This window comes from Formica exsecta, unplaced genomic scaffold (assembly GCF_003651465.1).
Source record: "Formica exsecta isolate Colony F162 unplaced genomic scaffold, ASM365146v1 scaffold873, whole genome shotgun sequence".
NCBI lineage: Eukaryota > Metazoa > Arthropoda > Insecta > Hymenoptera > Formicidae > Formica > Formica exsecta.
This window is the reverse complement of record NW_021853644.1, coordinates 36,822-49,075: the sequence shown is the minus strand read 5'-3', so window position 1 is coordinate 49,075 and position 12,254 is coordinate 36,822. Positions and strand designations below refer to the sequence as shown.

At 36.8% G+C, this 12,254-nt stretch overlaps 3 protein-coding genes, 1 long non-coding RNA gene and 1 pseudogene across 4 annotated transcripts; all 5 read right to left on the bottom strand.

The window, feature by feature from the left end:
* Nucleotides 1-2,445: 2,445 nt before the first annotated feature.
* LOC115244853 lies at nt 2,446-6,165 on the bottom strand (annotated as a pseudogene).
* A 219-nt stretch (nt 6,166-6,384) lies between these two features.
* LOC115244851 lies at nt 6,385-7,380 on the bottom strand. The gene has a single exon (XM_029822844.1). The coding sequence runs from the start codon at nt 7,195-7,197 to the stop codon at nt 6,385-6,387; it is 813 nt and encodes a 270-aa protein (XP_029678704.1). The 5' UTR covers nt 7,198-7,380.
* A 652-nt stretch (nt 7,381-8,032) lies between these two features.
* LOC115244854 lies at nt 8,033-8,458 on the bottom strand. The gene is made up of 2 exons (XR_003885444.1): nt 8,310-8,458; nt 8,033-8,164 (listed from the first exon to the last, which is right to left on the bottom strand). It is a non-coding gene; the product is annotated as an uncharacterized LOC115244854 (long non-coding RNA).
* A 380-nt stretch (nt 8,459-8,838) lies between these two features.
* Nucleotides 8,839-9,747, bottom strand: LOC115244855. The gene has a single exon (XM_029822847.1). It carries the CDS (start codon nt 9,745-9,747, stop codon nt 8,839-8,841), a length of 909 nt encoding a protein of 302 aa, XP_029678707.1.
* Nucleotides 9,748-10,155: 408 nt separating this feature from the next.
* On the bottom strand, nt 10,156-11,950 carry LOC115244852. The gene is made up of 3 exons (XM_029822845.1): nt 11,910-11,950; nt 11,648-11,803; nt 10,156-10,421 (listed from the first exon to the last, which is right to left on the bottom strand). Exons 1-3 carry the CDS (start codon nt 11,947-11,949, stop codon nt 10,291-10,293), a joined length of 327 nt encoding a protein of 108 aa, XP_029678705.1. The 5' UTR covers nt 11,950; the 3' UTR covers nt 10,156-10,290.
* Nucleotides 11,951-12,254: the final 304 nt, after the last annotated feature.

Genomic DNA, 12,254 nt, shown 5'->3' with positions numbered 1-12,254 from the left:
CGCAAGTCATCCGAAGGGACTACGTTGCGTATTTCGAGCTAAGGTCGTCGTTGTTATTGTCGAGACACATACTAGCTCGCCACGAGATGCGTTAAAAGACCAATTCGAGTCATACCGTCGGAAAGTTTTCTATTGTACGGGAGCGGAATCTCGAGCGTGCGTAAAGTGGTTACCGGTGCTTTCGAGAGATTTCTTTAGCTGTCGCGGCCTAATTAAGTCTCGTACGGTGGAAATCCTCGCGGCCGAAAAGTCGAGTTAAAGCGCGTAAAAAGTCCGGTAATTCGATACTGTTGCGCACGGTCGCGCCGATCTCCGCGGAAATCCCGCAGTATATTATTTACCTGTAGTCATACTATTGTCACCCCGAATTATTCGATATCTTGGTTTCTAGTAATATATTATTAGCCTCTATATATTAAACATCGAATGTTTATTATTGCTCCCGTGTTCTCGACTCTCAACGTTTCTCCTGTCTCCCCCGAACCTCCCCCTCTACCACTTCGGGTATATCGCTTCTGAGTAGTCGCGGAATTTTGCCGTCGCGTTAATTATCGGTCTCGCAATAATTTTCTTTTGTGTCGTCGCTGTTCGTGAATGGTGCGGCCTGCCGTACCTGGCGCCCAACTCGGTTTAGTTGCGAGTATTCGAGAATTTCGTGTTTGTGGGACCGATATAAAAAAAGACGCGCCGAAGGTGTACCGTGGGCACCGAAAACCGCCCGCCGTAGCAATTAAATCATTATTTAATTCGAGAAAATTAATACGGTTGCAATAGATATTAATGCAAAATACTCTAGTGCGTAAAAATCAAACATTTTAATGTTAAATATTCCAATGCATCGAAAAAAAAACAGACCTTTTATTCGTTGTTTCAAATTTTAATGTAAAACAATCCACTGCGTAAAAAAACAGACATTGTCCTAGTTTACACCAATATACTTTAATACATACTAAATACTATACTATCTAATTACAGCCGCTCCATTCTTTAAAGGAATGACTATGATTGGCCAATATAGTATTTAGTATGTATTAAAGTATATATCGGTATAAACTAGGCCATTATATAAAATAACTCAATGCTTAAAAAAAATTAAATCTTGTATTATATAATTTGGGGAACAATGCAATGCGTATAAAATATTAAAAGCTCTCTTATTGAGAAAACATACTATTTATACTATTAAAATATTAAAGCCTGGTTGCACCAATATTATGTATAATAACATTGTATTGAAAAAGATAAAAATTTAAACCTGTTCAAATTTATCATCCAACAACGTAAATTGTTTATTCTCATCACACTACTACTTATATAGAATATTCTGTAAATCTTGATTTTGTTTTTCCTTCCTTGAAAATATATTGAATTTAATAAGCCTATTTAATAAACTATGTACATCATCTGCCTTCTCGTCAGCTAAATTCATATTACCCTCAAAGGAAATATCATATTCATTATATTCATTTCGATTAGAAGAAATTACTTCTCTTCCTTGCACTATTCCGCGATATTTTTATAATTTATAGCCGAATAATTTCTTATCATTTTATCTTAATCACTTTATTATTTTTCTTCTTGTTGCATTATTCTGCGATATTTATTAATTTGTTCTCGATAATCATAATATGACCTAAATTTGCCCAATATGACATCGATTAAAAGAAATCACTTTTCTTCCTTGCACTATTCCATGATACTCTTATAACCGTTAATAATTTCTTATCACTTTATCATTTCTTTTTCTTGTTGCATTATTCCGCGATACTCTTAATGCGCGTGATTTTGGTTGCGTGTGACTTGGCGCGAGACACTACCGTTAACCTTTTTTACTGTTCATTTACTTGTTAAATTCATTTACTTGTCAAATCTCAGAGCACCGTTAGCGCAATCTTCTGTCGAACGCGTCAACCGTACAACATGACTAATACATTTGCATATTGCATATGTTGTGTACGTGTATATGCGTGTAGCATGATACCACTATATTTCTTTGCATGTGTTGTATACATGTATACACGTATAGGGAAATAACGACGGAGACGTATCTTAATAAAAATTTTATACATTTCGACTTTGCATCATATTACCTCCATTCATGATACATGTAGAAAAAAAATAAAGACACTTTCATTATATAATTCAAACCCAAGCTATCGATTAAGCCTATTAAAAATACGATCGGTTCAGCCGTTATTGAGGTTCGATTATCTAAGGTACTCGCAATTGGCCGACTCGCGTATAGATACCCGGAGTCATGGTCGTACATACAGGTCTTGAAACTCCAGTGGTGGGGGAAGGTCGCAAAATGAAGCAGTTTTTAGTTCTCTAATGGCCGCTAGAGTCGTTGCGTTAGGTTTAACCACGGTGGCGAGGGACGCCGGAGGCCGGGGGGATATCTCTCTGTCTCCATCTTTTCCTCTTTTATTTTATTTTTTCCGAGAGGAATATTTCGCAAATGACGCTTCTATATGCCGAATTAGATGAAAAAATGGAGATTTGTGTGAATGCGACCACCGCGTGATTTCATTTGCACCAATTGCGACTCCGAGGATCCGCAGCTAGACTTGAATCTCACGGCTTCTTCGCACACTGGACAAGATTTATATTTTTTAAGGACTTATTTGCACAAGTAACCTGTAAACATACTATAATAAATTTCGAGCATAAAATAAATAAATTCCCTGCCCCTAAAAGAAAAAAAAATAAGAATAAAATAATACAATCAAGGATAGGGGAAAGGACATAATCATGTTCGGAATGAAGATGATTGATGATTAAAAATCGAAACCTGTAACATAGTAGATAATACAATCAAGGATAGGGGAAAGGGCATAATCATGTTCAGAATGAAGATCGATGATATCATCCGCCTCCCAATCATCATGTTGCAATATTGCATCTAGTTTATGCCGAATTTCTCGCAGATATTCCGCACTTTTACCCTCGCGTTTGTTGCTATACATACTTTTAATTTCACTGATAGAGATCAATGTCGCCGGCTTCGTATCTGATGAAACTGTGCAATTGCCATATTTCGGTGACTTGATCACACTATATACCAATAGCAATTTATATAATTGTAGAAACGTAGGACAATTTGGATGATCGTTGCATCCCGCGCATTGACGTATTGTGCCGAAGAATTTCTAAAACAGGCCAGTAATTCTAACAACACACACATGTTCAAAAGACATCCAGAGGATATAAAATATCCTCTAGATGTCTTTTGAGCGTGTGTGTTATTAAAGAAATAGTTCATTGTAAAACAGGTAAGTACTTGTTAAATATTTTTGCAATACAATAACAGCTATATCATATCTATATCTTAATGTTATATAAGAACAATAAAAGGGAATGTTACAAATAATATACATAAATATTACCGGTAAATTACTGGTTAATTGTAATTTCTTAATATGTAATATAACATACATGTATGTATGTATGTATGTTTATTGTTCCCCAATGGGGTTTCAATCTTTACATTCACCTTAACCTATTACATTTTGTACCTGCCTCGCTTTATCATCGTCCTACCCATCATTCTCTCTCTCTCTCTCTCTCTCTGCTTTGTTCTCCTATTTGCCTTATCTCTAACTTACCTACTGCTTACGTCTCTCTTACACTGAACCTTATCTCTACTGGGCCCCCGCTTCCGCTGTTCTTTCTTATAATTTTTCTGCCCATCTTTCCTCTTTCATTCTTCTTTCAGCCTCCACCCTCTCTCTCTTTCTCTCTCTCTCCTCCTCCTCTCTTTCTCTCTCTCATACTCCTCCTTACCCCTGTTCTCCTTCCCTTCCATCCCCATTCACTCTCTCCCCCCTTGGGGTTACAAAGTTTTTTACAACAACACCTCCTTCTTACACTTCCTTTTACATTCTTTACAATCTCACAGTTCAACTTACATTTCTCTCTTAACCTATCTTCTCCTTAACCTATCTCTCTTCACTCTCACACGCCACTTCTTTCCTTCCGCTTCTTCTACTCTCTCCTCCAGCCCCCTTATTTTTGCCTTCCTTCCTAGTACTTCCTCCATCATTCCCTCGACTTCCTTCCTCCCTCGACTTCCTTCCTCTCTCTCTCTTTTCTCTTCATAGTTTTAATTCATTCCTTATTCCCCTTACTTCCTTCACCAGCTCCTTCATCCACTTCTTCCTGTTCCCGTCTTCTTCTTCCTTCCGACTCTCCTCTCCTTTCGTTTCCTTCTCCTCTTCTCACCTTTTCACATTTTTACATCTTCCGCCTCTTTGCACTTTAACCTATTGATCTCTACTGTCCGCTTCCTCTCCCTAACCTAGCTTTCGTCGTACTATTCTTTAATTCGCCTGGCCTTTCTTTCTCCGTTCCTCTCTTCCCCCTTTGACTCCCGTTTCCGTGTTCAACCGCCATGTGCTTGTTCCACTTCCTTTCATCTGCGCCATCTCAAGCTCCAACCTTTGCATCCTTCCTCTATCCCACTCCTTTACTCCACATATACTTTCTTTCATCTGCGCCATCTCATAACATGCGTCTTCCCTCTCAGCTCTTTGTCCTTGTCCCGTTACACTGCTCTGCCTTATCCGCTTCTACTCTCCTCCTTACCGGCCGTCTTTCCGTCGCTTCCCTCGTGACTCTCCTCTTCTCTCTCTTTCCATCTTTCTTCTCTTTCCTCCATCTTCCTAACCTCCAAACCGCTCCAACCTTTGCATCCTTCCTCTATCCCACTCCTTTACTCCACATATACTTTCTTTCATCTGCGCCATCTCATAACATGCGTCTTCCCTCTCCGCTCTTTGTCCTTGTCCCGTTACACTGCTCTGCCTTATCCGCTTCTACTCTCCTCCTTACCGGCCGTCTTTCCGTCGCTTCCCACGTGACTCTCCTCTTCTCTCTCTTTCCTCCATCTTCCTAACCTCCAAACTGCTCCAACCTTTGCATCCTTCCTCTATCCCGATTCTTTACTCCACATATCTCCCTTCATTCACCTTAATGCACCTCCTCCTGCTCCTCACTTTTGTCTCTTCTGATCTTTCTCACTTCTCCCTGTCTCATCTCCTCCTTCTCTTCCCCACAAGCACATTTTCTTCCTGTTCACATTTTCCCACCGGAAACGGAAGTCTAATATAACATACGTTATACCGTTAATAAATTGAAGAAATAATTTATATGTATCTAATTTATAAAACTTCTGATTTAATTTTTTAAAAATTCCGATTACTATTTCCATATACTATAGATTTTCAATACCGGCACTGGATATCGGAATGCAGCCTTTATCAGAAATTAATCTATCAAAAAAAGATATATTTTGTATCTTATGTTAATATCCATCTTTTGTAGGCTTTATATACATTTCATGGTAAAAATTGAATATGAGTTAGTTAAGTATGATTTCGCCGTATAACGGCAAGCGAAGGAACACACATATAACAATATTATATTGCAATGATATTCTGTTATATTATAACAAACAGTGTTTACTGAGTATAAATTACCTCTAAGTTATCCTGATTGAGTTTTTCAGTCAGCAGGTATTTCAAATCAAATTTGTCTATCAAATAACGACAAAGATCCATCGTTAATTGAAGAGATATTCTTAGTCCTCGTGATGTTTCGACAGTAAGAAATTCTTCTGCTGTGATATTTCGTTCTACCACTGCGGATTGCCATTTATTCAACCACCGCAATAAATCTTCTAGAATCTATCAAGAAATAAGCAATAATAAAAAAAACTATACGTAATCCTCCCACTATTTTATTTTTAATTGTGCAGTCCGCGTTATTTTTGTACCTTAAGGAGGTATTCTGGTCTAGAAGCATGAATTTTAGGTAATTTTTGAAGTGCCGTAAAAAAAAGGCAATCAATATTTTTACTATTTATTTTTTTATAAGATATTTATTAATATTTCAAGAACACAGAAAAAAAAGTGAAAAAATTAAAAACTCAAAAAGTTAGCGGCTGATGAAGTAGGGGGTCTCAAAAAAATAGCGCGCAACCATACCCACGATTCCAACCCTCCTAGCAATCTGAAAAAAAAGGATTATTAATTTAGAGTAATGCCGCTATCGTTGTAACTATAAAAAAGTTGAAAAAAAATTTTTTTCACAAAATGGCAACTGCCTGAAAAAAAAATTAATTTTTGTACCACTTTTTTTGAGTTTTCCGAATTTTTTAAAAATAGTAAACATTGAAATTTGGGGATGAGGATAGTTCGTGCGATAGAGAAGTCTATAAAGAAGACTAACACCAAATTTCAAGTAAATCGGTTCAGTAGAACTTGAGAAATCGTGGTCAAACTCCTGTAATGTACCTTCAGATGCAGCTTTTTGCCACTTACACCAACTCTCCGCACCAGGTGGGCAATACATATGTTGCGGATTTTTATTTGTGGAACTATTATGTTAGTAAGTAGCCCAAATTGCGTTTTTCATGTCCTCAACAGAATCAGGGTGCCAGCGAATCGCTAAACCATAATATAAAGACAATTTATTTATCACTTTATCAGTTAATTTGCCTTCACCTTTTCCACCAATCCCTTTATTATCTTTTTTTGCTTTCCGTAGCCTTGCACCCATTCTTTTCTGGACATGTCCTACGCACTCTTTTTTTTCGACAACTGGGTCACCATCGTAAGGATCCATATCGAGTATACCCTTGAATGTTTTAGTGTCACCATCCCCAATATATTTCACATATTTCACTCCGTGTTTTTGAACCGATCTACAGAACATTTCGATAATAGCATCAACTTCCATTTTGCCTGCACTTCCTTTATGATTTATAGTACACAATTCTTCATGGTCTTCATACCAATCGTTATACGCAGAAATATCGGATTTTTTTTTATTTTTCCAAACATTACAGCCTTGACAGAAACTAGATTTGACAATTGTATCAACAACCTTCTTGCAATTTTTAGCTACAAGTGTAGTAACTCCAAATAGAGAATTGAAACCTCTTTTTTTCCATGTCCCATCGCCAGAAACAGTAAAATCTGTTGGATTAGTATTAGAATTAGAAGCTGAAATTAAATCTTTTTCTTCATTTACAGCTTTGGAAATAATGAGGTTATAAACTGCAGATGCGGCCGTATGTACGTTTTTGAGACAAGCGTAGTAAGTACAGATTGATATTCCTTGACAAATATCCATCATACTGCAGAAGATATTTATTCCTTCCCTTCCAACTCCCAAAAGCCGCATAGCAAATATCATTCTTCAATTTACTTCAAAGGATTTGTCGACGAATGGACATGATTGTATATATCGTATACTATTGCAACTGCATTGTAATGCAATTTTAAAACCTAGTCCGCGATGAGACGTTCGTGAAAATTTAATCTCTTTCTTGCATGTAGTACACAAAACTAAGGAAGAAATCGCTGTAAAAACCGTGAAAAACTCCAAAATACAGTAGCCGTAATTATTTTCAATAATTACTTCTTCATCACTTGATTTGCTCAATTTTTCTGCTGATGCACTCGTAAAACTGGTGTCTTCCTCTACCGTGAATCTATTGCCGTGAAATCGCCTTTTTTTCGATCCGGACGCGTAATCCTTTGCGTTGAAGATTTTCGATCCATTTTTCTTTAAAAAATTAAAATTATAACTCAAAATATTTTTATTTTACTCAGAGCACATGCGTTCACTTGGTTTGAAGGTTAGGATTCAACTGTTAGCAACTGGATGTAAGTGAACACTAAATATAAAAGATAATTTCAAAATACATAAAGGTTACCTTCGGTTATTGTATTTCAATATATATATATATAAAGGCACAAAAGGTTTTACGAGGAAACACGATCGCAGGTAGACGGAGAATCCCTAACGTCTTTTGTCTGATTCGTTCCGGCCGAGCCGGTTTGGATGCCGCGTCACTAAAACAGCTAAATCTCCGAAAATAATTTGAATTTTGAAAAATCCTTTTAAAGACATATTCTTAAAGGGTTAAGCTTTGAAAATATGAAAAAAAAATCGATTTTTTCAAATTTCTAGACCAGAATACCCCCTTAAAGTCATTAGAACGCGGCGTGAGTCCTTGATTTGGTGATTTTCGGTTCATTGCGTCAAACATATCGTTGAAGCGTTTACAAAAGGAAATTGTTTCTTCGCACCCGCTGAGTCCTTGGCATCCGTGTGATAAATAAAATGCGAGCCCGTCAGCAACGGAGTTACTAAAGATCTGTAACAACAAGAAAATAAGAAATTTAAGAAATTTTTGACAATAAGAAATAAAAAATTAGATCTGTAACATCAAGAAAATAAGAAATTCAAGAAATTTTTGACAATAAGAAATTTTTGACTTTTGAATTTATAAACAAACATACCTGAGTTGCCAGTCTGACTCGCATTTTCGATGTGTTGTCCAGCACAATATGTCTGTTTGTTATTTTTGGACAAACTCTTGCGTTTCCTGGATGGTCCTTGTCAAGATTGTACAACGTAACGAAATACTTCCAGCAAATGTAGTTATGCGTAGATTTCAACTAGGATAATGCCAATATTTATTCTACGTATTATATGAGCCTCAAAACGCCATTCATTATTCTAGGACTATAAATTTTCATTTTATAACTCACCCGCAGTTTCTCCTTGTTGTACAGCCGGACATTCTTGATGACGTGGCAGATATTGGAAAAGACGAATATTTTCCGTTCGTTATCCAAGGGGTAAGTGACAATTTTTTTTTACAACGAATTTCTTTTTCAATTTCAAATTTTCCTGATGAGCATATTGCCTCATTCTTAATCTAAGATAATAACTATTGCATATGATAAGATTTTTGATGCGTGTTTTTTACAAGGAAATGTAAAAGTGTACGTATCAAGTACTTCATCTAAAGTTACATCAAAGACGTCAACGCGAGAGGAATATTTCGCAAATGACGCTTCTTCCAATCGGCTGTGTATATACATCAGCAAGCGGCTGGAACATTAATACAAGACCGTGTGTTGCTTGCTCGTTTATGTCTGTGGATTGTTGCCCGTCATCGCCTAAGTCCGTTAAGCCCAGGTAAGTTAAATTTTTCGAAACTGCTACAGACTCCCTGAGGTTTATTTCATCTAGCAGCAGGACACCGTGACGCTGCAGTGGAGTTTTCGAGGCAAAATGTTTCTCGAGGAGTTTCGCAAAATGTTCATCGAAGCCGCACTTTGCGTTAATTAAAGAGAAATAACTGCGTATTGTCCTCGTGCACGGAAGTGGCAGGATATTGTTTTTACGCAGAAATTTGTAATATCCTACCGATCGGATGTTCATAAGCATGCATAACATGACCCACTCCTCGGTGTAACGTCGACCTCTGGTGTCCTTTTTGCTTGCCGCTGCGATGATTTCTTTAAGCGCCAATTTTTGAGACTCTGGGACGTTTAATTCAGCACATTTTTTATTCAAAAATGCATCTTGCATGCTTGCTATTTGTGCTTTTTGTGTTTTCATACACGGCATGAGATGTTTTACGCGATACTTCGCTTGAAGTTTCTGACGTCTTTCACGTCTAATTTTTATCCGCATAGCTGATAATTTGCATCGAACAGGATTTAAAATATCACCAATCCGCTTCATCATAGGATGATTCTTTAGCCGTGTCGCCCGTTGCAGTATACATTTTCTTTCTTTTATCGAGAGCAGGGAACAGCCTTTACTTCTCCATTTATCGACGTAATCTTGATATGCTTCACCGGCTGGTATAAAATGGATATTAACATCACTTAGGCCGCTGCAGACTTTCATCTCCTGGAATTTTTCCAGTACACCCGAAAGCATTTCTTTTTTAAGAATTGTTCGAATTTGTGTTGCGAATCAACGTGACGTCCATAAACAAAATATTTTAATATCAGATGTTTTACGCGATACTTCGCTTGAAGTTTCTGACGTCTTTCACGTCTAATTTTTATCCGCATAGCTGATAATTTGCATCGAACGGGATTTAAAATATCACCAATCCGCTTCATCGTAGAATGATTCTTTAGCCGTGTCGCCCGTTGCAGTATACATTTTCTCAATTTCATGCAGGAATCGCATCTTTTTTTTATCGAGAGCAGGGAACAGCCTTTACTTCTCCATTTATCGATGTAATCTTGATATGCTTCACCGGCTGGTATAAAATGGATATTAACATCACCTAGGCCGCTGCAGACTTTTATCTCCTGGAATTTTTCCAGTACACCCGAAAGCCTTTCTTTCTTTTTTAAGAATTGTTCGAATTTGTGTTGCGAATCAACGTGACGTCCATAAACAAAATATTTTAATATCCCATCAACATCAATTGTAACACATTTTTGTGTTATTGGACAATGCTCGCCGTTATTAATCTTCATCGATCGTGTATGAAAACAGGGTATGTTGTATAACTTTAGTACGCATTTTGAAACAACTCCATGATTCCGGAACATAGGCAGAAAAGTCATCATTGGTGCTCGCATTTCTTTCCGGTATTTCTGATATAATAAAGTCGAGCAATATTTATTTATTTATATTATATTATTTATATAATATAAATAAATATTAATAATAATATTAATAATAATATTAATATTAATATTAATAATAATAATAATAATAATCATTGTGGGAAGACGGGAGAACAGCTTTGGCAGATGATTTTATCTTCTGCAAACCTCCAAAATAGCGACTGTTTCTAGTCGAGGAGCTCTATGGTATGCTCTACACTCGTTAATCGAACAATCAATGATGCATATTTTGCAAGAATATACTGAAAAAGCCTTTTAAATTATTATTATTTTATTTATTTTTTTTCTATTTCATACTATTCGTTCTATTGCATGAAGTATCTTATTTTCAATATTTTCATTACACTAAAAATAAAATTAGTATAATAATTTATTCTTGTTTTAGGTCATCTTGAAAAATTCACTCCATTTTTAACAGTAAATATTAATAGAAAACAGTTTCATTAATTTTATTTATTTGACTGAATATCAATGATTCAGTTTGCCGTATTTTTATTTATGATTTTGCAGTTTTTATTTATAGCATTCTGTTTTTCTTTAGGTATTGTGACTTGAACGGCATACATTTTTTTTTTTGGAACATTTGGCAAGACTACACATAGACTATTGTTACACGTCACCCTTAGGGCGCGTTCCACTTAACGATTGCAATGCTCGTGAGCATCATCTGTCTTTGTTTAACTTTCGTGAACAACAAGGATGAAATGATACCGTGAGCGTTGCGATCGTTAAGTGGAACGCGCCTTTAATCACACTAGCGGCTCGGGACCGCGATTGCGTCTGTGATCGCGATTTGCTACGCTCCAATCATACTTGCAATTGGTGCTTTCTGATTGGCTGAGGCAGAATCGCAATCGCAGATATAAGCGGGGAGCACACACTTTTGCATAAGCGCATAATCATAAGCATAAGGAAATTGATTTGTCCATTTCTTTATGCATAACGCTATTGACCAATCAATTTCCTTATGCTTATGATTATAATATGATTATGCGCTTATGCAAAAGTGTGTGCTCCCCGCTATAATCTCAGTCGCGACTGTGAGCCGCTAGTTTGATTCGGGCTTTAGGCCGCGTTTGAAAACGCCATCCGTGTGCACACGAGCATCGTTCTATATTTGTTCAACTTTCAGACAACGTTCACACCGGTGGTGTTTTCGCACGTAGCCTAAATGTAGTCATATAGTTACTCACGTTCGCTGATTTCAATAGATGAGGGCACTTTGAAAGGCTCCTGAGGAACCAACAAATCCGCTACCGGAGGTTCACAACTCGATATTTCCATGGGCGAAAACGACATGCTGATATCTGTGCCAATGTCTGGAACTGGTAAAGGAACATGTACGGTATCTGTAATATAAATAAATAAAAGAAATGTACGTATGTTTCAATTATTTACATTTTATCATTTTTTTATCAACAATGTAATTAATACTTTTTGTTTCAGAAAACTCACCGACCAAGGTACTGATTATTTGAATTGATGGTTTTATCATATTAGAGGATTCGACAGAGACATTGCATATTCGCTTCGCATATTCATGCAGCGGCTCACAATTTCCTGTCGGAACGTCACCGAATTTCGTGGACACGGCTTGCTTTTTAAATTGCGGACACTTGTATGTGACCTTTAATAAAAAAATACATGATTTGAGTAAGAACTCTTTTGAAACCGATATGAAATTTTTTCATTTTACTCACCCGCGCAATTACTTGATCATTTGCGTCAAGCTTAATCCACTCATGGGAAATATCTTTTTCCTGAAAATGTTTGTCACATATAACGTCCGTCTGGCGCAAC

What these genes read in the sequence shown, in the direction of transcription:
- LOC115244851 (XM_029822844.1), bottom strand. Translation starts at nt 7,197, where the DNA reads ATGATATTTGCTATGCGGCTTTTGGGAGTTGGAAGGGAAGGAATAAAT.
- LOC115244855 (XM_029822847.1), bottom strand. Translation starts at nt 9,747, where the DNA reads ATGCTTTCGGGTGTACTGGAAAAATTCCAGGAGATGAAAGTCTGCAGC.
- LOC115244852 (XM_029822845.1), bottom strand. Translation starts at nt 11,949, where the DNA reads ATGATAAAACCATCAATTCAAATAATCAGTACCTTGGTCG. An exon ending in AATAATCAGTACCTTGGTCG is followed by an intron (nt 11,804 to 11,909) that starts GTGAGTTTTCTG and finishes TTTATATTACAG; the next exon opens with ATACCGTACATGTTCCTTTA. An exon ending in ATCTATTGAAATCAGCGAAC is followed by an intron (nt 10,422 to 11,647) that starts GTGAGTAACTAT and finishes TTATTATATCAG; the next exon opens with AAATACCGGAAAGAAATGCG.